This window comes from Daldinia caldariorum (genome assembly GCF_022478825.1).
Source record: "Daldinia caldariorum strain CBS 122874 unplaced genomic scaffold F4812scaffold_15, whole genome shotgun sequence".
NCBI lineage: Eukaryota > Fungi > Ascomycota > Sordariomycetes > Xylariales > Hypoxylaceae > Daldinia > Daldinia caldariorum.
In genome coordinates, this window is record NW_025953051.1 from 134,753 (window position 1) to 161,499 (window position 26,747).

Here is a 26,747-nt window from a genome sequence, read left to right on the forward strand (position 1 = left end):
CTGGGGAAATAGTCGAGGAGAGAGTTTTGCACCGCTTGACCAAAAAGCCACTACAATGGGTATTATTCACTTCCTGAGAGCTTAGTCCTGTTTATCCCCTATCCCTGGAAACCAACCTACCGGAGAAGCATCCATTTACGCATTCCCTTCCCTCAGCACTACCTACGTAGGATATTGACATCAATATTGTACGTATTGCATGGTCTTGCTACGTATGATCTCTATATAAGCACCACATATGTACGAGCCACCTAAGTGATTAACAACCGTTCCACCTATACTCATATATGGAGCAGGGTATCGTAGTACACGCCGCGATCATCTAACCGTGAGACGACATTGTAACATCAAGATTCACACGATTGAGATGCCACCAGAGAGCATGGCATAGTTGGCTAATTTAAGGGAGAGCACCCGTGACTTTGGAAAGTCTGGGTTGATAACCAACCGACCTTCCTTATTATAGCCTACCTCCCCGAAGCTGTCCACCATATCCTCGAAGCGAATATCAGGACGCACGCAGTTGATCTCTGTTACGATCTCCTCGCTCCACACCCCCGAGCACCAGCCATCTCTAATCATGAAATAGGGGTTCAGAGGCGGGACAGGAGAATCTAGAAGGGGCAGGTCAGTATGGAAATTGGGCGGTAAAGATGGGACTTGGATACTTACCGAGATCAACATATCGGATCCGCAGTAGTTCTACAGATTTCAGACGTTCCAAGGCTCGAATCCCGCCTAGCACGAGTTGCTCAAAAGCGGCAATGAAATGCATGTCAGTGATGCCCGAGCCTGACTCATTCCATTGAGCATTTTGCCGGCAACAATTCTTAACGGTAACATCGATGGTCTTAAGCCGGGTAGTGCGCGGATTTGAATATCTCGAAAGCACGTCGAAGAACCCGGAACAGACACGTCCCGTGTAGGAGAAGTGCTCCAGGTTACTTGCGGCTTTCGCCATTTTCTCACACCAGTGGAGCTGCTCGCAAACTTTCATATAGTAAGGGGGGATTGACATTTCCCTCCTGTAGTCACACTCAAGGCAGAGATTAAGACTGGTGATTTTGGCATCGAGGCACTCGAGTGTGCTCGCCATGCTAAGGTAACTCTTGGATTTGGGCTTGGCATAGGTGCCATGCCATTCCTCCAAGTTCGGTAACGCGCGGGAGATAATTTCCCAATCCTTCGGCTGCCGAATAATGTTCCACTGGCCTTTCACAATGAGCGTTCGAACTGATGGAATTTCAGGCAAATCCCTGGCAAGTCCTGGCGGTCCGACCAAGTTGAACTTCACCCGCGGTGCCTTTTTCCTTTCTCCCCCCTCGAGTGTCATTACCCGCGCCTCAGGAAACAATATGCTCACGAGATAGAAAACTTCTTCGAGTGTAGAGTTGTCAGTTGGCAATGCGTAGGTTGCGCTTGCGATTCCCTCGGGGGAAACTGTCGGTAGCGCAAGAGACGTATCCCCTGGAGTCGTGGCGTGGAATTTGGGTTGAAATACCGGAAACCATATCTCGATATGCTTCACATACGTTCGAAGGTGAGGGTGGCGTACGAAAAAGGCCATAACATCATTGCTGCAGTGAACTGTGGCTTTTAGTTTGATATGTCGGTAGAGGCGTTGTTGAATGAGATCTCTCCACAAGGGGCAGACGAAAGCTAGATTAGATAATTCCTTCCTCCTCGAATGTCGCAACGCGGTACTCCAGCTTCGAGCATTCATACTGGGAATGTTGAGGGAACTTGGTGATGTGGTAGAAACCCGGTATCCAAATATGTGGTCAAGAATACATTCGTGGATCTCGGCTGGTAACTGGGCGAGGGTTAATATAGGATTCTGTTCCGCCACGACGGGAGTGGAAACTGGGCTCGTGGCCATACTGCCCCGAATCCGATGGCAGTATGGCTGGCAGGTTAGGCAGCGGATATCAGTTTGGCCCTGCTGAGCATTGGGGAACGGAGTACTACTGGGGCGCGTCGGAGGTACAAAATCAGTGGACTTGGGAGGCTCGAGAGGTGGACTTGCAGGCCCAGGTGTGACAGGCGTTGATGTAGTTGTCATGATAGCAGCCAATTCAACCGTTGCTGTGCCTTCATCTTCATCTTCGTCCCGGTCGTTGGATATGTCTCTTTGTACGTACGATTCTCTTGGGAGATGAAGACTTTGAGAGTGAGCCTCAAACGCAGCAACAGGAATGGTGTCTCCATTGTGAAAATTGGCAGAGTCCCTGGTGCCAACCATGATCATTTTTGACTACCGAAGAGATTCCAGGGAACTATGAGGTATGCTTGTACATGACAGGTGTTTTCAATAATCCCGTCGACTACCAAGAGGACTACCAAGAGGACTACCAAGGGGACTACCAAATGGCCTACCTCAAGGCCTAGCTCGGGACTCGGGTATGTTTCGGTGTGGCAAGCGGAGTTCGTGTCCAAGCGCAATTCAGCGAAAGAATATCGGTGGTGTAACTGACGATTCGAGATGGCCACAAAAGTAGTCGACTGAACAAAGGGGGAAAGAGAGAGTATTGAAACAGCCAATTTCGGTGCTGACAGATCTCCCTAGCCGGACAGACGGTAGACCGGCTAATAGTAAGAGGTTGTTACAAAGGGACGACGATCCCTCCCGAGGTGATGCGGCCTGACTTCTGGACGAAAAACGTAACAATCGAGTTGATGGAATATTTGGGCGAAAGGTCAACAGGGCTAGGGTTTGAATCGAGCGGTAGCGGAAGCCAAAAAAAAAAGGCGAATGAACACGTGCAACGAAGTGGTAAATGCTGTATGGTGAGTATGGTGATTATGGCGATTATGGATGGTCAAGGTGATTGATAATGGTCGATATCGATCGGTACGTTGTAATCAGGTTCGACTCGTAAGGCTCGTGAGCTGGGATTTTTCGATTTTGTGTAAGAGTGAGAGAGAAATCGGGTATGGCAACAAGTCATAACAGTTATCGTCGTCTATTTTCCGATGATGCAAAGGGGACGTGGACAGATTTGCCGGGGAGGTGACTTTTACATTTCGTGCCGTCAAAGTCTTTTGGGTACCTAGGTACCTGCGAGACGTAGCGGCGTAGGTATATCGAACTATAAATTATGTATGTAGGTACAAACAGTTGATATGAAAAGTCGAAAGATGGATGGATGGGGGGACAACTGCTCCGAGTAACTGGTACAAGTTGGAGGTTAGGTAGCGCCTGCATTGATACCAATCTACTAGGTCTAGGTACCTAGATAGGTACCTAAGCTAGGTATTGTATTGTACAATATAATGCATGATTACCAGGTAATTACCAGATAACGTGCTGTTATCAACCCTAAAAGTCTCGGGCTGTCTGTAGTCATCATCCTTATGACAACGCATACTTTTTTTTGGTCTTTTCTAAAGACCCGACCGTAAAATTAAATAATAACGATAATAACAATACAAGCATGTACGTCTCTCTCGAACAAAATAATATATATATATAGGTCTCGTATTTTTTGTTCTTTAATGCTTAATTTTATTACTTAAATTTTACCCTTTTATTCCGTATATAATATACCGCGAAACAGTTTCAACATATCTTTAACATGGACTTTCCGAATTTCCTTATCTCATAAACTTATATTTACCCAAGGTACGTAATTATGTAACTATGTAAAATGTATGTCGGTACAACGTGCGTGCGCATGCTCAATATATATATATATATCTTCATGCTTCATGCAACAGTCAACTAGCTTCGCAGGGCATTGGCTTGTGGGTTTGCTGGAATAGCACAGCCGCCTTGTGGCATTAGCAACGTGTACGAACTACATATGCGCTTTTAGTCCTGTTGGTGCCCGTTGGCGTCTGTTGTTAAGCTTTCAGTGGACTAGCTAGCTTGCAGTACATAGTAGATCTTCATTCGATGGCTAAGGCCGAGACCCGTTCATGCCTAGGAGTGGATCCTATTTGATCGGGATTACTTGCATGGCTGGTTTCTCTTTAAGCTGTCGAGAGTTTTCGATGAGTCGTGACAGTCCGAGATGTGACATGTGGCAGCTGCGCTTATATCGTTGCTGGGGACTTATTAGCTGCATAACGGCTTCATAACGTACAAGAAGATAGATTAGTGCATTTGCTGGTTTGTGATAACATAAATACCTACATATATCACGTGTTAAACGTACCTCAGGTACCTCTAATGAGTGTAAGTGGCATGCGAGTAAGATTGCTGAAACGTCTTTCAGATGTGAGAATCCGCTATTACTTCAAACAGCTTAACGCGGCAATCCCTAATAGTTTTTCAATACCTGTTTCTGCTTTGTGGGTCCCGGCTCTATTGGGCAGTCGAGTACAAAGTACATAATGTATCATAATGTTAGGTACCTAGGTATCAAGGGCTCGACTTTCTTTCGATTTTTGGGGGGCTTTTCGAATTTCAAAGTAATTACATACATCTGTCTCTTCACCCACAATTAGAGCCGCTTTGATCTTCCGATTGCATCCTAGACGACCTAGGCAACCTAGACAACCTAGACGGCCTAGACGTCTTGGTATCTACCTCACGGTAATGCTTAGAAGCCATATAATTCATCTCGTTGCCAAATCTGTCAATTCCTCCGAAATAGCACTAGTCAGTCGCGAGGAAGTAGTCGCAAACTTCAAGATCATCTGTTTGCAGTAGCTACTATGTAGGGTTCGGAGGTATCAATGACGACTTTGGATACATCCGACCTAATCTGTTATTGTGCAGTTCTACCGACGATCGCATCCTACAGGCGGGCCTCATTCATATACATAGTAGTTACCCACCGTCGCCACGGTTGGATTCATACGCGCGGCTGAAGAGTAGTCGGATTATCTCTTATAATACGTGGGCTTTCGCCCCCCGGGCACTTACCGATGCTCTCGTGATCCTAAAGGATCATCCGAGTTGGTACTCCTTAACTGAAGCATATGGACATCAATAGGGACATTAGTAGGGACATCACTCACTGTCCTTTCATACATATTCACATTACAGATCAAAATCGTACGAGACTTGTCAATTTTATCGACTCGGCTCTGACTGGATACCACGGATGTGGGGAGTGGGCAACGCGTTAGGCTAAACAATTTCCTTTTTCCTTTTACAACCCGTTGGTCTTGGATGTAAAAGAGGTTAAAAGAGGTGCAAGAAAGACGGATTCGGCCCAATATGGTGGTCAATATGGCGGTTTGTTATTGTTTTCTATGCTGCACCACGATCGCATCGACCCTGTTACTTTCCCAGTTGGCCTGTCGCAAGGCCTCGTTTGGGATTGACGAACCGACAAGCATGCAGAGATGTATGCTGGAGGCGCCCCCAAACCCCTGCCACTTGAGGATCAACGCCGGTGCCCCTAGGGGCTCATGTTTGACTTGGCGGCACTTGGCCGTTACTTGGCGCCTATGATGATTCTCGCCTAGCCTTGTGTAGACTGGGTTTGCGTTGCTAATGGGTAGATTCCTTACGTGTAAAAACGAGCCTCTCGAATCTTTTCCAAGTACTCATTACCGATTAACAAGGTTACTTGCCCCATGCTTTCAAAGCCCATGGTCTATGGTCCATGCTTAAGGGGTTGATCTCGACGGGGCGTGCTTTATGGGGTTACCAATCGTAGTGTATTATCCATTCCCATTGTACGATTCCTATATGCAAATGCCTACTTAGATGCCTTATTTAGTTATTTTATATGCGACCGGCTGACAATCTTTTATTAAAAAGACAATGCCCTCTCATTTCCCTTGCCTATTTCCCTTCCCGAGTTTGCTTGTCGTCTCTCAATAACCCTCCCACGTCTTTTTTTTCTTCTTCTCTTCTCATTTTTCTCTGGGTCAGAGTGGATCGTGAAGGTACCATTTTTTTATTATTAGTCTTCGTTTCTCTCTACTTAGATACTTAGACTTACCTTCAACCTTCTCTACCTCTTTTTGTTCCTCATCCTTCACTTGAACATATTATTATCATTATTTTTTCTCAAAAATTACTTCCGAATCGGTGATTCGATTGTAGCCTCTCATTTTAACAGTACATACCAACTAAGTAAGCCCTTGGGCTTCGAGTCCTCTCACTAGCGATATCAACAAACAGTATTGGATCATTCTCGATTTGTCTGGTACAAAAAGAGGTGAAATAAAAGAGAAAATCCAAAGAGTCATACTCACAACTTCATACCCGAATCGATAAAATGGCTCCAAGCATCGCTACCGTTTTTACCGCTCTCCTCGCCCTCGCCCCGTTAGGAGCAGTCGCAAGCCCTTTGAACTTATGGCGGCCTTCCGGTCCCATTGACCCTCCATCAAGCTCTGTTGAATCAGTAGCTGGTACTATAGCCAGTGCCGTTGCAGCCTTTGTCAATAACCCGCATGCGACAGATATAGTGCCTAACTCGTACATTGTCGTCTACCACAAGAACTATACCGACGATGAAATCGACCAGCACCAACAGTCCATCAAGGTGGCCGTCAAGAAGCGCAACCTGAACAAGCGTGGGCTTCTCGGCCAGCTCCTCTCCACAAGAGTCCGTACATTCGCCATGTCGGGTTGGCGTGCTATGTCGCTGGACTCAGATGATCTCATGCTGAGCGAGATAAACAACACGTCCATGGTTAAGTACATCGAGGCCAATACATATGTTAAGGCTTCCGGTCTCGTAAACCAGGCCAACGCACCTAACGGCCTGGTCCGCCTTAGCCACGCCCAAACTGGCGGTCAGGGCTACGTGTTTGACGACTCAGCTGGCGAGGGAATCACTGCGTACATTGTTGACACTGGTATTATGACAACACACGAAGATTTCCAGGGACGAGCTGTTATGGGGTTCAATGCCGTTGAGGAAGAAGAGGTATATATAATATCTTGTCTGCCTGCTGAATTGTCATCAGTTTGGCCTTATTATCCCAGGGGGGGAGCCAAGCTAACCGAATAATAGGCCACTGATCTGAATGGACACGGTTCCCACGTTGCTGGTACCGTCGGCGGTGCCACGTTCGGAGTTGCGAAGAACGTGCAGTTGGTTGGTGTTAAGGTCTTGGATGCCAAAGGAGGCGGTACCAACGCTGATGTGATTGACGGTCTCAACTTTGTTGCTTCAGATGCTAAGAAGGGAAAGTCGGTCATGAACATGTCTCTTGGTGGGCCCGCCTCTCAGGCTGTTAACGACGCCATTGAGCGCCTCTTTTCCAACGGTGTCGTTCCGGTTGTCGCCGCAGGAAACGAAGCCCAGGACGCCGCCAATGTCTCCCCCGCAAGCAGCCCCAATGCCATCACTGTCGGTGCCATTGACCAGACCAACGACCGACGTGCCAGCTTCAGCAACTTCGGTAGCTTCGTCGATGTATATGCTCCTGGTGTCGACGTCGAGAGTGTCGGTATTTCTAGCAACGATGCCACCGAGGTTCTTAGCGGTACTTCCATGGGTATGTTCCTAATTCTTTCTATGGCTGATGCTGTGGGATGAATAGTTAGCTAACAGGACTGCAGCTTCTCCTCACATTACTGGTCTTGCGGCCTACCTTATGTCTCTTGAGGGTATTACTGACCCTACCGCTGTCTCGGACCGCATCAAGCAGCTGGGTAGTGCTACTGGTGCAAGTGTCCGACGGAACGTCAGGGGCACTACGCGTGTCATCGCCAATAACGGCAACCTATAATCCAGCAGCACATGATGTCGCTTACGTCTGTCTGATTATTTACGGAGAGTTTCGATTTCAAGTTGGAGGGACCTCATCCTATCGCTTTCTACACGTACCTCATTCCAGCGCATATTGTGATCAGCATCTAGCGAAGCATGAATTCAATACTACATATAGCGATTTTCGACAAGAGGCGAACGTTGGGCCTTATTTTATACATTTTTATTTCTCATTTGGGAGAAGGATATATATATACGTGGATAGCGCAACAAGGTGTTATACTTGGAATAGATGAGCGACCATGCGTAATAGAGAAGACGATAAGAAGAAAAAGCTCTGCGGATGTGGATGTGACCATTCTCACGATAGAAAGCCGAGCCAACAGTTCCAGTGGTGTGTCATTTGGTACACTGATACTGTGTATACTTGAGCCGGTAGATATTCAGTATATATCTAATTAAACCCCATCGATACATATCATATAATTATTTTGGTTACGATGATTTCTTTTTTTGGTTGTTATAAAGTATGAAAATATGTATTACTACCTAATGTTATCCACCTAGTCATTCCCCCTTTTCGAATCTAACAAGGAACCTTATCCACTTCACTTAGTCTATCTTACGAGCTCAAATTATTTACGAGTCGTAAGACAGCGGCGGAACTAGGCGTGTATGTATCGGGGCGGTCCCAAGCGACCCCCTTCGAAGGGCTTACGCAATATGCAAATACGCCGGGGCGGATGTGAGACAGAAGATTGAAGCCAAGCCCTTAGAAACGCCAAAGCTTCTAAGGGCCTGAGACCGATTGAAGACGAAACATATCTTGGCAAACTTCTAGCCACCGTCTTGGACTAACCAATACCCCCTATAACCCTTATACGCGGAAAATCATGAATGGTTCTGCTTAGCCTTCTTCTTTGGACGAAAATCATCCGAATACATCTTGAAAAAGTCCGTAGGCTGAGTAGGGTGGTTCCCGGTGACGTCGTGGAACGCCGTGGTCGCGATGTAGTTCGTCTTACCCTCACGCACGAGGCTGTAGTACTCGAGTAAATACTCCTTCTCCGACTCATCGACCTCGGACGCTTGTGCCTTAAGGACTTTCTTCGCTTCCGCCCTTCGGTGTTTGGTGCGTTTAGTTGAGTTCTCCATGTACAGTTTGAATGTAGGGAGCTTACGGTGAAATATCTTCAAACTGCATTGGACTGTCGAGGGCTGTACTTGCCGCTGTGGCAAGTTCTTCTCCGGCGCATAGCTGAGGACCTAAGTTATTGAACAACACACTCAGTTCTTCAAATCCTGATTCATCTAACGACGGGGTCATCTGGGACATAATTTACCAGTAACGATCATCATCTGCCCGCGATGCTTGTCGTCGAACCCGTGTGGGCCTTTGCCGGATAAAACGTGGGCGGCGACTTGGGCAATATCCTATAATATTGATAAGCAAAGCAAAACATGCGTCTATTCGCAACGTTTGGGACTCATACGCCGAGAGCCACCGGGGCAAACTTATGTTCCTTTCCAATGGGCAGCGGAAGGCTGCCTTCGGACTGTGCTTGCGGTGCATAGAGCAGTATATTCTCGGCATAGAAGCCAGCCCTGTCCATCACGTTAGAGCAGCAATCTACCGCTATAAACACACATGCACATACTTACCTGATCACACAAGGGGAGTGCCCAAGCGGAGCCGACGGATCCCCCTTAGTAGACAGGACTAGACTCTCGAGCTCGATGAACTCCCTCAGACGGGGCTGGCGCTTATGATCTGCGTAGTCGGCGCCTGCAGAGCTGATGAGCAGCACGTTTTGTATACCGGCCTTCTTGGCGGCTTGGACTAGTTCTACGCATATATCATGCTTATCCTTATGGGCCGGTGGCACCAGGCAGATAGTGTCGCAGCCTGTCTCCTTGAGAGCATTCGCCACGACTTTCTCTCGTCCGGGAATATGATGAACAATTTTGGCGCCGAGCGACTGTAGTTCCTTCACATGATGGTGTCTGGGGTGAAGCGTTAAAGCCACCACCGAATCAACCCTATCGATGTCCGGATATTTGTCTTGTTGAAGCAGTAAGTTGGCAATTAGGTGGCCAGTTTGGCCCTCCGCACCAGTAATGCATACGTTTCGCGACATGGTAAACAAGTTGGAGCTCCAGGTCATAGGATGGATCTAGTTCTGTTGCAGCAATCGAGGTGGAAATATTATAATTTATTAGTTGAGAAAAGCTAAAATCGAATATTGAAATGGTCAAGCATTACTAGATCGTCAGTGTCATCATGCATCTTGATACGAGATTGACCGGTGAAAGAGCTATTGTCGTTCACGTTCTAGTTGCGTCACCACTCAGTCATCATCAACTCCCTGCCCTGTTTGCTCACGTCGCAACAAGATATAATGCCAAGGAAGTATTCCCAACCGTGTCATCACTCTGTCAAACGTATCTAATAATATCATGTTGACGATCCACGACGGGGAACCCTGTCCGGGTATCGATCAGGTTCAAAGCCCACCGTGTGCCTACGAGCCGCAACGGGCTCGGTACTCCTCGCCATAAAATTTAATGTCAGCACTTCTCGGCACAACCACAGTCATTGAGAAAGACTGGACTGTAATTTGACATCCGTGCTTATTGTTCCATCCTTAGACTGACTGCCCCTTAATCAAGGTATTGGATATACTGCGTCACGAAAATATGGGCTTACTTACGATATTAGTATATATTATTAGCAATAATCTAAAGGGGATGCCTCATCATCTCATAGCATGGCCTATCATGCCTTAGCCCATTATTAGAAGGCGATCCTCTAAAAGAGTCATACCAGCGCCATTTGCGTTATCATACATCTTCTGCGTCGTGCCGGTCAAAAACGCCCGCTATAACTCCTCATGAGTCAAGGTCGTGGTTGTCGTGACTGTTGCTTTGGCCGCATCTCTCAAGCTGGATGCCGCCGCTTTGTCGAATATCACGTCGAACCTCGCTCCCATATACCATGCCAAACCAAGCTATTCCCATCTCGTTAGATTTACCTCTGCGGAAGGGGACTTGGGCGGGTGCATCACGTACCATCAAAGCAGAAACCAATAAAAGCACAAATACAACAGATCCAACCAATAATAAAGCTTCCCAGAAATCATTCTGAGCAGCCTGTTGTGCCTCCTGTCCCTCCGCCTCCTGCACAGCATGCAACTTCGTTGGATCCTGTGTTGGGAATAGTGTTTCAATGAATTGCTCGATCTATAAGTTTGGGGTTAGCAATGGTTAACTGAATGACGCGAACGAGTGAGTATAAGCTACCTTGCCGCAAGCGACACTGATCTCAAGGTAGTGAGGGTCTCTTGGATCGTTCTTCTTAGCTATCCTCCTTGCATATGTCTTGAATACGTTGCAGACGGTTCGCAGGTTCTGCGTTGACTGCATCATTAGGCTACAAGCATCGCCCTTTGTTATCTTGATGTGGCTATAGAAGATCTTGGGATTTTGGAAAACAAGCTCAAGGGTGGCGATGGCCATGGTCTGTGGAATGGCGACGAAGTTGAAAACACTCTGCTCCTTGATGCCGGCCATGTAATATAAACATTCGTCGGCATGCTTCAAAGCATTGAGAACCATCTCGGAACTGCACTGAAGAGCCTGGGTACGGTACTTCGGGTCGAACAAGTCATCCCACCTGTCAACGTACTTACTCCAGACGTCCTTCGGCCAGAATCTACGCTTATCCTCGAAATCCTCGTGTACATCGCGTATGATATTGGTTTTTTGCAAGAATTGGCCCATGCTCTCGGAAAGCTCCATGCGGTCAAGTAGAGCGGGATTTGCCGTATTGCCTTGCACGAAGATGCGAGTTAGGCCCTCCCCGACCAAGCCAGCAACGTAGTGGCAGTATTCCTCATACTGCTCGAGCGACTTGACGCCTTCTTGGAACTCCGCATTCAAAGCGTAGTCGGCCATACCATTGCCCATCTTGATGGTGATATCTTCTATGATATCGTAGTATTTCTTGTCGATCTTCCTCAGCTCTGCGATTACATCGTCGAAATGGACGAGTAGCTCGCGGTCCTTCTCGTTGGGGCCGCTCCCGTTGAAAGTCCAGCCGTCAATCTTCAAGTACTTGTCGAACTCGCGTAACATAGGCTCCTTCGTCTTTACGGGAATTGTCATGTCATCTTCGATGGTGTCCAATCCCCTTAGCACGAGATAAAACAGGGCAATAGGGACTAGCATTTCGGGTTGTAGCTCTTGAATGACAGCAGAAAAGCTGCGGCTAGTCATATTTAGGAAGTTGAAACATGATCGTAAAGTGGGAGCCTCTTTGGAGGGATCCCGCTTATAAGCCGGCTCGTGCCAAACTTTCCTACGATGTAAATCCAGGAGTTAGCGAGCGATACGTACGCCAGAAAGGATAGAAGACGAATGGAACCGGCCTTACCATTGTACGATCGACCGTAGCTGGACTGGGTGGAATAGGTAATATAGCACTTCACCAAGGCCACCCATTTTTTTTTGCTGATGGGAGTATATCGAAGAGTGTCGAGTGGTTAAGGGGTAGGTGTCGGTGTGAATGGATTGAGTATAAAACTCTGAAGCGACGTCAACGCGTTAGGGGAGAGGGTGGGTATTAAACGATAGCAATGGTGTTCATAACAACATAGTAAAAAGAATTATTATTACGATAGTTGGGTAGATATACTGACGGACGGAACGGAACGGGGTTTTTGGTATCAAAATAAGTGTATGTTTTTTGTTAGAAAAAAAAAAACAAGTTTACCATTGGGGGGAACTTCGACCATGTCGAAAAAAACATTGCCGGGAAGAAACAAAAAAGTCCGTCTCCACAGCCAATTTCAAGGTATCCAATGCAAGGTTATATATAGCGAATCAGAGTCTGCCCACTAAAGACCAAGCGAGGCGCTAAGTTTCCGGCCTATGTGAAAGTTGCTTACTTAGGAAAGGAAGAAGAAGAAGAAGACGGAAAAAAAACAAAAAACGGGTTGACTAAGGGCACTTACTAAGTTACCAGAAAGCCTCCGCTGCGGGGTGCGAGCACCGAGTTTACATAAGTGGATGCAATACTTGGAAAGATAAAAAAAAATAAAAAATAAAAAAATTGTTTTATAACCTCGCGACACATATTAAAGTCATCATCTGCATCTCTAAGCGTTTGGGGGTACATTCACTATTAACACCGGAATACTAAATTGTTTTCTGCACTCGTAAGCAATATGCAGGTACGGCTGTAAGCAAGGAAGCAAGCACACCGGCTGACCGGTAACCATCTTTGCCATTAGTATTTGGTTATAGAGTTACATAAGAATAAGAAGTTTATACATCTGAAATTTGTCCGAATGGAGCTTTTTCCAGGGTTGCCGATCAGCCGGAAAGTTTGGGCGCACACGCCCGCGTACCGGGCCCCGACGTACATCACCAAGACAATTTTGCCCCTCTAGCCCTCTTAAAAACTCCTGAAAACAGCAATTACCAGGTACGCGATTGCTGGAAGGGGTAGTTACGCCCCCTAATCAGTGCCTCCTATATGCCATACCTATATTAACCAAACCATTTAATACCCAAAGCCACTTCCCAATTCTTGAAAAACTATGAAAGTCACAATTAAAATAATTTAATAACTGATAAACTTTATAATTTAACTTTATAATTTAATATCATATCAGCCTTTTCATTCTCCTCAAACTTCACGATTCCACAACTCCGCTGCTTTTGCATTATCGCCCCTTAAAGTTCGTTAAATTCCATCCCCCGTCTACGTCTCTTTTATAACGACTACGCCAAACCGGAACCTCTCCTCCGAAGAGCAGCATATCAGCCATGGAAACAGCCCACGCGACCGGGGAAAACAGGTTCCTTGTCTGGGGTGGCAGGGGTTGGATTGCCGGTCACCTTGAGAAGCTCCTCAAAAGTCAAGGGAAAGAAGTCTTCACGACGACCGTCCGTATGGAAGATCGCGAGGCCGTCAAGGCAGAATTGGACAGGGTCAAACCCACTCATGTTCTAAACTGCGCTGGCTGCACCGGCCGTCCCAACGTCGATTGGTGCGAAGATCACAAAGAAGATACGATTCGCTCCAACGTTATCGGAACGTTAAACCTGGCTGACTGCTGCTTCGTTGCTGGTATCCACTGTACCGTATTCGCCACCGGCTGCATATATCATTACGACGATGCCCATCCGATCGGAGGCCCCGGGTTCAAGGAGACGGACCCGACCAATTTCACGGGAAGTTTCTACTCGGAAACAAAGGGCCACGTAGAGGAGGTGAGATGACGTTGCTAACTAGTAACTCGGAATTCAAGAAACGGTTTGCTTACACAACCCCCAGATAATAAAATATTACGCAAACTGCTTAATCCTCCGCTTGCGTATGCCGGTGTCAGATGATCTACACCCACGCAACTTCGTCACTAAGATTAGCCAGTACGAGCGCGTGGTTGACATTCCGAATAGCAACACGATTCTAACCGACCTTTTGCCGGCGTCCGTGCTGATGGCAGAGCATAACGACACGGGGGTCTACAATTTCACCAACCCCGGGGCCATTAGCCATAACGAAGTGTTGACGCTCTTCAGGGACATAGTCCGTCCAGGATTCACATGGAAGAACTTCACTGTGGAGGAGCAAGCTAAAGTGATTAAGGCCGGTCGTAGTAATTGTCTACTAGACACGGAGAAGCTGGAGAAGAAGTTGAGGGAGTATAACTACTCGGTGCCTGAGGTCCACGAGGCTTATAAGAAGTGCTTTGAGAGGATGAAAGCTGCGGGGGTTAAATGAGTTTGGGCACGAGCTTCGTTGGCGGCCTCTTTAAACTACCAAGCCACTTAACCACATTTGGCGCAAGCGATGTGCCGCATATCTTAGGTATATATATAGTATTTTATCCTCTTCTGGAACTCGCGGCGCTATGGGATGGATTTATTAGATGACTAGTACCTATATAGTTAGACGGTTAGGCATGGGAACTGCGCTGACTATGGTTGATTTGCAATAGAGAGGGGAAAAGGCGACGTTCCGTTACGTTCTCTTAGAGATGCAAGAGAAAACCACTGTAGAGAAACAGGGCTGTCCGTTTATTGGCATTAGCAGGATGGATGGCTGAAAATGGTGGGGCAAACAGAACATGAAATTGACCCCGCCTTACATATAATGTACCTACCTAGGTAATCAGCTAGTTAATATAATGGATGTACGTATAATTATGTACAATACCAGCACTCTCGGATGTCAGCGGCATATTACGCAAAAAGAAGAGAAAAAGAAAAAAGAAAAGAAAAGAAAAAAAATTAAAAAATTGTGGCGCTGAACACTGTGCCACAGACCCTATAGGCTATGTAACTTTCGTCATAGGCATAAGACAATTGTAGCTCTTCTCTTTTCCTTTTTCTTCTTTTTGGTATAAAGTATTATTCTTCAATATCCACTTCGTACTTACCCAGCTGTCCAGGACCCAAGGTACGTGATCGACTTCTATCTCTCTTCGGACACAACTTCCTATAAATATTACCTTAGGTACCTAAGGTATTAGGTACCTAACCTTACATAAATATATACCTACTACATGCACCTACCACAGCCCCCTAAATGCTTCTCCTAGCAAGTTAATAAGTCAAAAACATCTGAATCATCTTCTACTTCTACCACACTTCCCTCCACCTCCTCTTTGAGCCCAACGCTAACTCAAGAACTGGTCCTCCCAACCCCCCCTCCCCCTTTCAGAGATTCACGTCATCCAGCATCTATAAAAATCCCCACCCGCAATACAGCAATCTAGACCGGATCCTCGCACTTGCATTTGCATTTGCATTTGCATTTGTGACTGGCTAGAAGAGCAAGCATGGTAGTAGACACATCATATTATGACGCTCTCGGCGTCCAGCCGACAGCTACCGAGCTCGAGATCAAGAAGGCCTACCGCAAGCTGGCTATCATCCACCATCCAGGTGCGCGCATCCAACAGCAACCTTAGTCCCCTCATGCTAACAAAACACATCCTAGACAAGAACCCAAACGATCCCACCGCCCACGAAAAGTTTCAGACCATCGGCGAAGCCTATCAGGTCCTCTCGGATCCTGATCTAAGAAAGGCATACGATAAATATGGAAAAGACAGCGCCAAACCTACCGAGGGTTTCGTCGACCCGGCGGAGTTCTTTAGTAGTATATTTGGCGGCGATGCCTTCGTCGATTGGATTGGAGAAATTACTCTCATGAAGGACTTGACTACCACTATGGATATCACTATGGCCGGCGAGGAAGAAGGGGACGAGGCGGAATTCCCTGGTATTGAGGAAGCTATGCACGAGAGTGCAAAGGCAGCAACTACTGATTCCACCGATGCTACTGGTGCTACTGGTTCTACTGGTGCCGGTGACGTACCGAAACCTACCGTAGTCGAAGATGAACCTGAAAATTCGGCCGCCGGAATACATCACGATGCTCCCGCCGATAAACCACCAGTCCCCTCACGCGGCGCGTCACCGAGTCCCAATGCTTCCGGCACTTCGACACCGTCGAGACATGCGATACCCATACGACCTGCGCTCATGGACCGCCCGTCGGATGATGCACAATTGCTAGGCCAGTCAGAAGAGGAAAGAGAGCTGCGCAAAAAAGAGAAAAAGAAGGGTGGCCTGACCAAAGAACAACGGGATCAACTTGCGGCCTTTGAGAAGGAGCGCGCTAGAATCCGGCAAGAGCGCGTCGACACGCTCGCCAAAAAGCTTGTCGACCGTATATCAGTGTGGACAGAGACAGACAAAGGTCCTGATGTCACGAGGGCTTTCGAAGACCAGATCCGCCTCGAGGTAGAAAACCTCAAGATGGAAAGTTTCGGACTCGACATCTTACATGCTATCGGTGCCGTGTATATGTCAAAAGCGACTGCGCTCATCAAATCGCAGAAGTTCCTCGGGATCGGTGGCTTTTTTAGCCGTATGAAGGATAAGGGAACTCTTGTCAAGGAAACCTGGAACACCATATCGTCGGCCATTGACGCACAGCAAACAATGGAGGAAATGGCGCGTATGGAGCAGGCAGGTGGCGAGGACTGGACCGACGAAAAGAAGGTTGAGTACGAGCGCAGAGTCACAGGGAAGATCCTCACGGCCGCGTGGCGGGGCAGCAAGTTCGAGATCCAGAGTGTATTGCGGGAGGTTTGCGATAGCGTTCTCCATGATAAGAAAATACCCTTGAATAAGCGTCTGGAGCGAGCACAAGCGCTTGTTATAATTGCGGATATCTTTCAGAAGGTATGTGCTGATTCTTTTCCGCGGCACGGCCACCAACCTCATCGTCATACTTCTCCTGGACAATCTACTAACACGTCACCAGGCCCAGAGAACAGAAGAGGAAGGCGAGTATATGGCATTCGAACAACTAGTTGCCGAAGCTGCTATCAAGAAAGAAAAAGAGAAAGATCCCAAGAAGAAGGGGAAAGACAAGAAGACTGACGTACACAAGGAAAAAGCGTAATGAGCTTGCCTTGTGGATGATAGCGGACTCGCTAGGAGATCACTTTCCTGGAAGCGATCAGGAAACATTCGAGATTCATTCTTATTGTCCTTGAGACATAAGTTTAACTTGATGTGCATTGAAAATTGAATAGGAGGCGGCTTGTCCCGGGGGGTTATAAAAATGCGAGGAGAAACTCAAGCACTTTTAGCGGCGTAGAAATGTCAACGAAGGGGACTGATGATCAGATCCGGGAAGGAGACAGAAGATATCATAAACAGTTTTTGCGATTCATAGACTGGTTTCAGGGAGTCTTTGGCCATGATAAAAAGAGAATTAAAAAAAAAGCTCCCCTTAATATTTATTACCAATGCATGAATCTCTGAAGGGGGACATAATCCACTCTATCTCCCGTTTTCTAAGATGTTCTTATTTACTGGAAAAACAAAAACAACCGATATTACCAAGCGCCTGGAGGGTATAAATATAAATATATAAAGAGCATTTGGTGGCCTATGAAGTTGTGTAGGTACCTAACCTAACCTGTGTGATAAATCCTGTAGCTACCTATCCCTCCTTTCTTGAAGTACCTATAACCATGTGATAACTATGTGTAGGCATAAACGCGTACATGTTGGGGGTTTTGCTACCAATGTCTTAATTAGCCAACTTTAGCAGGTCTCGCTTTACGGAACTGGAGTTGGTATATCTCTTGACGTTATTATAGTAGACTTGTGATTGCAAGTATCAATCCAATGGAGCATAATGGCTCTTCCCTGAACTGGGCAGTCCCAATCGTGAAAATTCCAATCAGGGCAATGTCTGTTATAGAGTTCCTGGTACTAAACTATTCAATTGTTGCTATCAACCCGCCAACTTTCGCTCCGTCGGAGCATATAGATCGCCTTGCGCGCATAATTGAGAGGCAAACAAAAAGTGAAAAAAAAGAAATTCCCCAGCGAAGTCAACAATCACGGATAGGCATCTCTGAGTGCGGCTCCTAATAGAACTTGCGTCCACCTCCTATAGGTGTTTTGTCATGACCCCATCTATCTTTGGGTGTGTGTAAGTAAGTGCTGGCTCCTTTATTCGCTATTGCTTGTGGGTATCATAAAGAGTCGAATAAGAAAAATAGAGATCTGTCTAGAGGTGTGGAGATGGTCTATCGACTCAACGCCTGCCCGTCATAGGTTGTGGGGGTATCCATTGGTGGTACAGCAGAGAATAAAAAAAAAGAGAAACAAGAAAGAAAACAACTGAAAGACTATCGAATATCAAGTCGCCCGGTACATAAGAAAAAGTACCCCAGAGGCGACGCAGTTGGTTGGGCTATATGTTGTGATGAATCGTATCCAAAATAGAAGGAATCTCGTACCAGTACTGATGTGTTGTTATAGCTGGATGGACAATAATTTCCAACTTCTATCCTCCGTCGACTTGGAGTTCTATTCCACTATCCCTATCCTGTCGCTCTGAACCCCCCCAGCTGGCCAAACTGATAGGGTCGTCGAGAAACTTTTCATCGAACTCGATCGTATTATCAGATATACTGTTCGCAGTCGAAGGACGATCCTCTTCTTCGTCTGGAGCCAATACTCGTCCACCCAACTCCACACCGACGATAGGAGCACGATACTCTAGGGCTTTCTTCCCTTCATTGATGAGCACCTCTGTCCAGTCAAGACACCTTCTAATGCTCTGGTTGATCTTCTGCGAATCGACGAGCAACTGTTGATGTTTTGATAAGTCGAGGTGTAACCGCTCCTCATCTCGCTTTCGGTGTTTTGCGTCTTGTTCTGCTACAACACTTGGGCTAAGAGATTCGTTCACCGAATCGCTGTCAGACAATTCCTCTTCCATCTCCATCTCCTTCTCCAGCTCTTCAGTCTCAGAATTCTCATCAAGATCTGAAAGATCTATTACCCCTAATCCTTGTTCCGAGGCCCCTTCTAATGATATTTGGCTTTCTACTACGGTGGACGCAGTTGAGAGTCTACCGGAGCGGGATAAGCGTTGATATCTTCTTAACTCTGAAGTCTGTTTTCGCAACCGGCGCTCAAGAGTCCGGTTAATGGCTTCCAAAGACGCATTTGTGATTTGCAAGTCTTGAACTTTGCGCTCCCGTCTCGCGTTTGCAACGGATTCGTTCACCGGTTCCGTGGGATTGGCTGGATTGGTGGGACTTTGTAGGCCTGACGGAGCTTCGTCTGGGGAGGCACATTCTTCGTTCTCAGCAAAGTCCTCAGCTGCTTGAATTATGGAAGCGAGTGTCAAAGGGGCTGGGGTAGGGGGTACGGTCATCGGCGGAGAAGTTTCGGGCGATGCGCGAGAGCTCGTTGGTTTCGGAGCAGTAGAGCTATGGTCTAACTTGACTAAGCTACCTGCACGAGAATGGCCGCTGGTTCTTGATAGGCCAGTGCTAGACCGGCGGAGGCCAGGAGATGGCGCTAGCTGAGGAGTAGATAATGCCTGTGGACGCCCTGACGACGGAACGTTGGTGGTCTTAGACGAAACTTGCGAGCCTTGCGACGAGAATTTCGCCGGGGAAGCAGGTCTCTGCGCCTGTATGTGACTACTAACCGGAGGGATTGTTGCCGGGCGGCTGGAGGGTGGTCTGGGGGCTGTTGAGACTGTTGAACCTGAGCTACGAGATACGGGAGGTGTGGGACTGGACCGCATCTCCGGAGTCCCATTGGCGTACATAAATTTGCTGGAAAGACCATCCTGAGAATGGCCGAGGACTGGTGCGAATGGTGTCGGGTGAGAGGGCTTGTTCTCTATCGTATTTCCGTTGGCATAGAAAATAGTCGGACCTTTTGCCTGGACCGGTTTAGAGGAAGACACTGGGCGTGGTGGTTTCGCATCGCTTGCGTGGAAAAACTTGGACTCTATATTATAGGCGCCTTCTTGCCTCTTATAACTTGCCGTGTCTGGAGATACTGAGCCAAAAGAGGTCCCTGACCTCCTCATGGCATCCCCCTCCGTCCTCGGGCTCGGTAAACCGAAGCTGGACCTGTGATCCCAGGCATCTGACTTGTCTGGATTGGGTGTTCCATTAGGTGTGTTGTTAGCGCTATCGACACGGGTTTGCCTCGAGCCAGAGCGAGGAGTGACGTTGGCGGTAAGGTGAGACGAAATGGACGACGAATCGTCGAAATAACTCGAACGGTTGGATGGTGTTTCTCGGCTGGTGATGATTGCACTGGGTGGATGCTGACGCCGACCGGTTGAGGTTGTCGCGGCAGACAGACCGGGAGACTGGGCTCCTGTCTTTGATGCGATCTTAGGGGTTAAGGGGTTCCTATTTACGGTCCTTGCGGCGGAGGCACTGAGCGAAGGCATTTGCGGTCGGCTGGAGTTTGGATTCGGGCTGGCAAGCGGAGGGGAGGATGTGTCGAAGGGCATGCTTCCTGTTCCTGGCTCCTTTAACAGGGGAATTGTAACAGGCGCTGCATTTTGGTTCCGTCTCCTTAGGGGGGCTCTAGAAGACGAGGACGAGGACGAGGACGCGGACGACGAGGCGGTTGCTGCAGTTATGGAGGTCTTGGCAATGGTAGTGGCGGCGGTGGAGGTGGATATTATTGTTCTCGTACCTGTCCGTGTACCGGTGCCTGTGCTCCCAGCCGTTCTAGGGGGCTTACGTCCAATTGATACCAAAGATTCCGAGGATGGCAATCGTTTCAGCCCCGTCTTTGTCACGGAGTGGTAACTCGAATCCGAGGCGCGCGTGTTGGTAGACGGAGACGGTGGTTGAGTTGAAGATGTATGAGGAATGAAAGTCGTGTTGTGCATCGTTAAAAGTGAAGTGAGGTACCTATGTAAAGGTACCTACCTATGTAAATTACCTAAGTCAAAAGGCAATTTAGGTAGGTCGAACCCATGTTTTTTCCCTCTCACTCCTTCCTTCTCCCTGAAGGTCGCAATTGCATATGATGGCCTGAACTGCGCGGTTCAGGTCCCCACTAAACAGGTTGTATCTTGTACTGCGATACTGCAATAATAAGCCCTACCTTTCAATGGACTGTAGGTAGGCCGTTTGGACTCCCTTCTATTTGGCGGTACAATACCGTTTAGACCCGACACTAATTGAGTGCGCTTGTGCAACAATACTCGATACTCGATACTTGCATGCACCTCTATAGCATGTGACTGTTTCTTATGAAAGTGGTATAACCGAACAATTGTGGGAAATATGAGAGGAGAAGGAAGAAAAAAAAAAAAGAAAAGGTCATTAAGGAGGTGCGTAGAAAAGAAATCGTCTGGAATGCTTCCGTCGAATTTGACTGGATCAACAATTTCGCTGTCCACAAATAAAAGGATGACGTCCCAAAACATACGTCTGGTCTCTTGTCTGGGCACGTCCTCGTGTCTGACACGCCCAGATCCGCTCTCCTGTCTTTTCCTCTTGTGAGGTTATTTATTCATTCTCTTACGTAGGGTACGTTCGCATAACTAATGCCGATACCACCCATGGCTCCCCGCAGTTTAGGGGGAATAATACGAGCGTATTAAGTTACAGGATGCGTGAACATACCTAACCTAGGTAATAACATAAATGTATAAAAGAGGAGCATAGCTGGCATAGGACTTGCATATAGACTTGTACAATACTATATAAGAGGTACATTAGATGCGCTAGGTAATGTTTAGCAAATTACTGCCTGGCTACCTACCTAAGTATCTACTTAATTTAGGTACTTCAACAAAGCAAAACGCACTAAATTTGACAGCGCTGTACAGTGTACCACCTACCCTGCCTGCCTGCTAATTCTAGTGGGTCGAGGGCAACTACCTAGGTACCTACCTACCTAACTTAGGTAATGTAGGATCAAGGTGATATATCCAGGCGGTGAATTCCAATTGCACCACCCGGACCACCCAGCCTCTTTCCCCCCCTCGCTCCGTCTTGGTATCGAGCGCGAGATCGGCTGAGTTGGCGGCCGGTACCGTCTGCACGACATTGACCAACAAAACTTTCGATTGTCGGAAACTAGATATTTTTTTTAGCGCCGGCAAGGCTAGGAAAGGAAGAAGAAAAAAAAAAAAAAAATCAACAACCACCTGATTTGCTGGTGAGTCCATCCTAGGTAATACATCCTAGGCAATACACCTTAGCCTATCTTAATAAGTGTGATAGGTGTGATCGGTGATCAAGCAAAACGGGGGAGGAAAAGGAAAAAGGAACTCAAAGGCGTGGATCCAGGTGCGTGATCCGGCATATCGTCAGCATATCGTCAGCATATCGCGGCGATGGCGCTCTTGGGGTTGTCGCTGGTTTTAGCTTCCGTGATCTACGCCGCTATCTGGAGGCCGCCTTTCATCCAATCCCTCTTGTCGATATGGCGCGGCGACCCTCAAGTCCAGCAACCGCCAACAACGCGCCGTCCTGCCTCAGCGGATATCACTATAGAACATGACGAAGAGGAAGATCAGTCGACCGCTACGACAACCGGTCGCGATACCTCATTAACCGCGACGAGCCAAAGACCTGCCACGATTGCTGCTGCTGCTGCTGCTGCTGATACGGTAGCTTTGCCGCGTCCTTCGAAGCTTGTAAAAGAACAACCGACTGAAGTCTCGACGAATTCGCAACCCCACCCTTCGCCCTCGCCGCAAACGACTCCTAAAGCGGCAGCGTCGCTCCAGCTCAGCGGCGGCAGCATACCCTCGTTCTCGCTCTCTCCCGAGCCTCCTGCCTCAGCAGCAGCCATTGCCCGCGCCGTTGAAGCCAACACGTCGCCATCCGCCCTTCCAACATTCTCCGCGCCCTCGCCCCCCCCCGGACCCATGACACCATCATCTACCGCGCCATCAAAGACCTCCATGGCACCCCCTCCTCGCCCGCCGACTCTGAACAACGTTAATGGCGGCCCTTCGCGCCTCGGCGTACCTCCCCGCGGGCCTGTTCCGAACCGCCACCAATACGACCGACAACCTGGCACGTCGACTCTCGCCCCTCCTCCCACGCACTCATCCAAGCCGGCAAAGCCATCGCGCAAAGTAACCCTCGAGCCGGGCCGGAGTCCGCTTGACTGGGCGCGCCTATCTAATAATCCGTCTGCCGACCTGCGTAACCTGGGCCCGGGGGCGCCGTACCTACGCGTGACGCCGAGCATGCTGCGGCAGCAGACAGGGCGCAAGGGAAAGGACGCATGGACGGCGCTGGGTGGTCGCGTGTATAATATCACTCCCTATTTACCGTTTCACCCGGGCGGCGAGCCCGAGTTATTACGGGCTGCGGGGCGCGACGGGTCAAAGTTATTTGGCGAGATCCATCCTTGGGTTAATTACGAGACGATGCTATCGAGTTGTCTGATCGGGTTGCTGGTCGAGGAGCACGAAGCGAAGAGTGCTGGGGAGATGGATGCTATGGACTAGGCACCTACATCTATCACACCAGATACCTAGCTCCCTATATGTGACTCAAAACAAAACCGTGGACTACCTTTGTACAAACAAAAGGATGGTGTCGGATTGGATATAGATAACTGTACAGCATAGCGTGGGTTGTGTATTTGTTAGAAAAACGGGTAAATAAGCAACACCAATTAGCATGAAATTGGGTCTGCTTAGGTCTGACGGCCCCGGGATATATTCATGGTTAGCATATGGTAAATTAGGTATAGAAGCGAGATACCCCTTTATATAGATACAATACCATCTAGTAGGAGACAACAATTAACATTTAACAACTTCAAGACCCCTTCACCTTTTCCCAAACCTGAACCGTAACCCGTCATCGCTCTCGTCATCGCTAGCAGCAACAAATCCTGTTCGAGATCTCTTTGCTGGTTGCTCTTTAGCAGGAGGCGGTGCTACGCGCTTAGATGCTCTCGATGGTTGCGTCTTCTGAACTGTGCTCTGTGGCGTTGATCTGGTTGATTGCGACTGTGAGGTCTGTTGTGACACTCTACTTGTCCGTGTCCTTGATGGAGGAGCTATAATAGCATCTTCACTCTCGTCCTCCATACCATGCTGCTCGTCTTCGCTGCTGTCTACCGGGGGAAGAACTTCAGTGGAAAGTTTTTGCCTCTGGTTTCCGACTTTCTGCACTGGTGTATTGCTTGCCTGAAGATCATCTCTTTCGGCCGTGCTTCGGCTCCGACTATGCGTTTGGCTTTGCTTCTTCCGTTTCCGATGCTGACTTTCGTCTTCAAGCCAGTAGTCATCGCCGATACCAAAGCCTTTTGACTTAACTTCTTCGAGTGCCACGATAATCCGCTGTGGCGCCCGTCCCTGAGCAGCACCCTGGGTACGAAATTTCTTGAAGTTCTTCCGCCCATTCCATGCGGGATCCCAGCGGCCGTCGGCTACATCCTGATCCCGGGTGCGTATTGACGGCGCTTGGCGTAGTTCCATAGGCTCCTCAATGTGCAGGCGGCGGATCTCTGCTAGGTCGAGGCCCTCTGGTGCGGTAGCAAGTTCTTCCCTTTCGGCCTTTGCGCGAGCTTCTGCGTCTTCTCTATGTTGTCGCGCTACATCAAGAATGTCTATTTCCTTTTTGATCTTTTGGGCCTTGGCTCTGGCCTGCTGCGATTCTACTATAGGCGCTTCCGGTGTTGGTTTGCGAGGAATGGGATCTTCCCCAGCGGCAATGCGCCGACGCTTCACCTGAGCAGCTGTAGGCGCAAAATCGTCTATCGTTTCTTGACGTTCCAGTAATGGCGGGCTGCGGCGTTTTCGCTGCGACTGCCGGCTTGAGTGGACCATCTCTTCTGGTTCCTCCATAGCACCGTCCTGTGATACGAAAAGTCCTTCTTGTGACTCCGCGACTCCCACCTCAGATGCTGGGATAGTTGGAATACCTTCTCGTATATCATCATCCTCTAAATCCACGTCGAAACCTTTGAAGCGACTCTTCATAGCCCCTCTTGCCCGCCTTCGGAACGGTGGTTTAGATGGCTGAGCTGGGGGCTCATCTCTGTCTACGTTCATAGCTTCTTCGTTTGAACGCTGTGCTTCAGCTTGTGATGTTTGCGGCTCTACTTCAGCCTCGAGAGGCCGCCGTAGAACACTGGCATCATTATTAAGAATCGCGTCAAGAAAATCTTTCTGATCGATAAGTCTATGATCCAACCTTAACGAGACGGATCTATAAAAGTCGGCGAACCAATCGGCGTTCTGAGGAGGACTGGGTATCCATCTGACAACGACAACGCCTTTGCCCTCACTTCCATCTTCGAACTCTCCCATGCCTTTCTCCCCTGCTACGCCTTTGACGTACCTAATAAAGTCGTCAATCTGTGTTTCTCCTTCGACTACTTCATTAAGTAGCGCTTTACCCCTGCCAGTTGTTATGGGTTCGAGGAGGTTATCGTATTGCTTTCTATTGTAAAACACGAAGGTGTAGCCGTAGAAGATCTCGGCACGGTCAGGGTTAGGAGCAAAAGCTTCCACTGGTCTTGGGACTGCCTCGTCTCCTGGGGGTGGGACAAATTGCATGGCATCTGGCCAATTCGCGTCGAAGTCGTTTTCCAACGCGCTCGTTGCCACACTATCACTATCATTCTCAGGCGTCGCTGCAGTGATAATAGCATTGTAAAACCCTTCAGTAACGAGGTATCGCCCGTTCACTAGGGCTTGTAAGCCCTTTGGTACGTTCCTCTTCTTCGATACGACATGGGTTGTCGACCGGACGTCATAGCGAGCAATAAACTTGACATCAAGTTGCTCAAGGTCTTCGCGGAGCTTAGATAAAGGATCCGCGCGGAGTTGATTAGCAGTAAAGGAGAAGCTCAGGACTACGGGAAACCAAGTAATACTACGACGGGCATATATAGTTAGCTGTTTTTCGCACATGCTCTACACCGACAGAGGCAACACACCGAAATTTAGGCGGAAATGTGCCCATCTGGAGGGTGTTGACATCTCGAGAGAGAACGCGCTTTTCCCCTTTAATCTTCTCATCATTGATTCGCGTTCCGCCCTTTGAGCCTAGGTCTTCTATCGTGATGCGTGATCGACTCAACACATTTTCCTGATAGCAGATTTCTCAGTAATGGAATGCACGGCTACCGAAATATATTGGGACGACGTACGCCATCTCCCTCGTTTACTTGATCGACTTGTACAGTGACATGCTTTCGCGACACTCTTTCTGCTCCTTCTCCTTTAATGGCAAGCTGTCCAGCTAACTTCGCATCAGCTACTGGCGTTCTGAGTATAAATATAGATACGGGAAAGCAGGCGCATACGTTCAGCGACGGTTCGACCAAAGAGGTATCGCTTTCCTGGTCGCAGCCAAAGCCGTTTCCCTAGAAGATAGCGATTTTGTTAGCAGTTGAAAACAAAAATCCAGGTAAGATGCGTCTTACCACCGAGGGCGTCGCCCTCGTTTTCCAGGAGCCACATGGTTGGATTCAACGCCGGGCTGCGGGTTTGAGCAGACCCGCGCAATAAAGTTGCAGTGGTTCCATACAATAAGTTGTATCTTCCAGGTCAAAAGAAGCGGGGTGAAGAGGACGGGAGAAACGTGAGGCTAAAAGGCGTGTCGAAACGCGAAAGAAGCTCGCTATCACGTGTAATAAATATGACGTTAAACGACTTTCACGTATTTGCAGGATTAGGTAGGAGATAGGTAGGTACACTGTACGAATATATGGTACAATGTGGTCAAAGCTGCAGGTAGCTGCATCTTAAGCATTTTTAAGTTTAAA

At 48.1% G+C, this 26,747-nt stretch overlaps 9 protein-coding genes across 9 annotated transcripts; 4 read left to right on the forward strand and 5 right to left on the reverse strand.

Moving 5' to 3' along the window:
• Nucleotides 1-304: 304 nt before the first annotated feature.
• On the reverse strand, nt 305-2,441 carry F4812DRAFT_117023 (uncharacterized protein). The gene is made up of 2 exons (XM_047929418.1): nt 673-2,441; nt 305-614 (listed from the first exon to the last, which is right to left on the reverse strand). The coding sequence occupies exons 1-2, from the start codon at nt 2,246-2,248 to the stop codon at nt 355-357; spliced, it is 1,836 nt and encodes a 611-aa protein (XP_047787615.1). The 5' UTR covers nt 2,249-2,441; the 3' UTR covers nt 305-354.
• A 3,596-nt stretch (nt 2,442-6,037) lies between these two features.
• F4812DRAFT_117087 (subtilisin-like protein) lies at nt 6,038-8,132 on the forward strand. The gene is made up of 3 exons (XM_047929419.1): nt 6,038-6,836; nt 6,924-7,410; nt 7,475-8,132. Exons 1-3 carry the CDS (start codon nt 6,180-6,182, stop codon nt 7,642-7,644), a joined length of 1,314 nt encoding a protein of 437 aa, XP_047787616.1. The 5' UTR covers nt 6,038-6,179; the 3' UTR covers nt 7,645-8,132.
• A 384-nt stretch (nt 8,133-8,516) lies between these two features.
• On the reverse strand, nt 8,517-9,763 carry F4812DRAFT_461610 (NAD(P)-binding protein; the record flags this gene model as incomplete). The annotated part of the gene is made up of 5 exons (XM_047937899.1): nt 8,517-8,745; nt 8,807-8,891; nt 8,969-9,059; nt 9,119-9,230; nt 9,288-9,763. The coding sequence occupies 5 exons, from the start codon at nt 9,761-9,763 to the stop codon at nt 8,517-8,519; spliced, it is 993 nt and encodes a 330-aa protein (XP_047787617.1).
• A 54-nt stretch (nt 9,764-9,817) lies between these two features.
• F4812DRAFT_438226 (farnesyl-diphosphate farnesyltransferase) lies at nt 9,818-12,741 on the reverse strand. The gene is made up of 5 exons (XM_047934970.1): nt 12,638-12,741; nt 12,058-12,552; nt 10,926-11,982; nt 10,695-10,865; nt 9,818-10,633 (listed from the first exon to the last, which is right to left on the reverse strand). Exons 2-5 carry the CDS (start codon nt 12,123-12,125, stop codon nt 10,505-10,507), a joined length of 1,425 nt encoding a protein of 474 aa, XP_047787618.1. The 5' UTR covers nt 12,126-12,552; nt 12,638-12,741; the 3' UTR covers nt 9,818-10,504.
• A 713-nt stretch (nt 12,742-13,454) lies between these two features.
• On the forward strand, nt 13,455-14,415 carry F4812DRAFT_461612 (NAD(P)-binding protein; the record flags this gene model as incomplete). Its single annotated transcript, XM_047937900.1, has 2 exons — nt 13,455-13,901; nt 13,966-14,415. 2 exons carry the CDS (start codon nt 13,455-13,457, stop codon nt 14,413-14,415), a joined length of 897 nt encoding a protein of 298 aa, XP_047787619.1.
• Nucleotides 14,416-15,240: 825 nt separating this feature from the next.
• On the forward strand, nt 15,241-17,212 carry F4812DRAFT_117449 (DnaJ-domain-containing protein). Its single transcript, XM_047929422.1, has 3 exons — nt 15,241-15,581; nt 15,637-16,889; nt 16,972-17,212. The coding sequence occupies exons 1-3, from the start codon at nt 15,476-15,478 to the stop codon at nt 17,110-17,112; spliced, it is 1,500 nt and encodes a 499-aa protein (XP_047787620.1). The 5' UTR covers nt 15,241-15,475; the 3' UTR covers nt 17,113-17,212.
• Nucleotides 17,213-18,304: 1,092 nt separating this feature from the next.
• Nucleotides 18,305-21,583, reverse strand: F4812DRAFT_117382 (uncharacterized protein). Its single transcript, XM_047929421.1, has one exon. The coding sequence runs from the start codon at nt 20,881-20,883 to the stop codon at nt 18,514-18,516; it is 2,370 nt and encodes a 789-aa protein (XP_047787621.1). The 5' UTR covers nt 20,884-21,583; the 3' UTR covers nt 18,305-18,513.
• A 758-nt stretch (nt 21,584-22,341) lies between these two features.
• On the forward strand, nt 22,342-23,469 carry F4812DRAFT_461615 (uncharacterized protein; the record flags this gene model as incomplete). The annotated part of the gene is made up of 1 exon (XM_047937901.1): nt 22,342-23,469. One exon carries the CDS (start codon nt 22,342-22,344, stop codon nt 23,467-23,469), a length of 1,128 nt encoding a protein of 375 aa, XP_047787622.1.
• Nucleotides 23,470-23,501: 32 nt separating this feature from the next.
• Nucleotides 23,502-26,547, reverse strand: F4812DRAFT_117469 (uncharacterized protein). Its single transcript, XM_047929423.1, has 5 exons — nt 26,406-26,547; nt 26,286-26,345; nt 26,130-26,236; nt 25,917-26,068; nt 23,502-25,852 (listed from the first exon to the last, which is right to left on the reverse strand). The coding sequence occupies exons 1-5, from the start codon at nt 26,440-26,442 to the stop codon at nt 23,797-23,799; spliced, it is 2,412 nt and encodes an 803-aa protein (XP_047787623.1). The 5' UTR covers nt 26,443-26,547; the 3' UTR covers nt 23,502-23,796.
• Between the last annotated feature and the right edge of the window lie 200 nt (nt 26,548-26,747).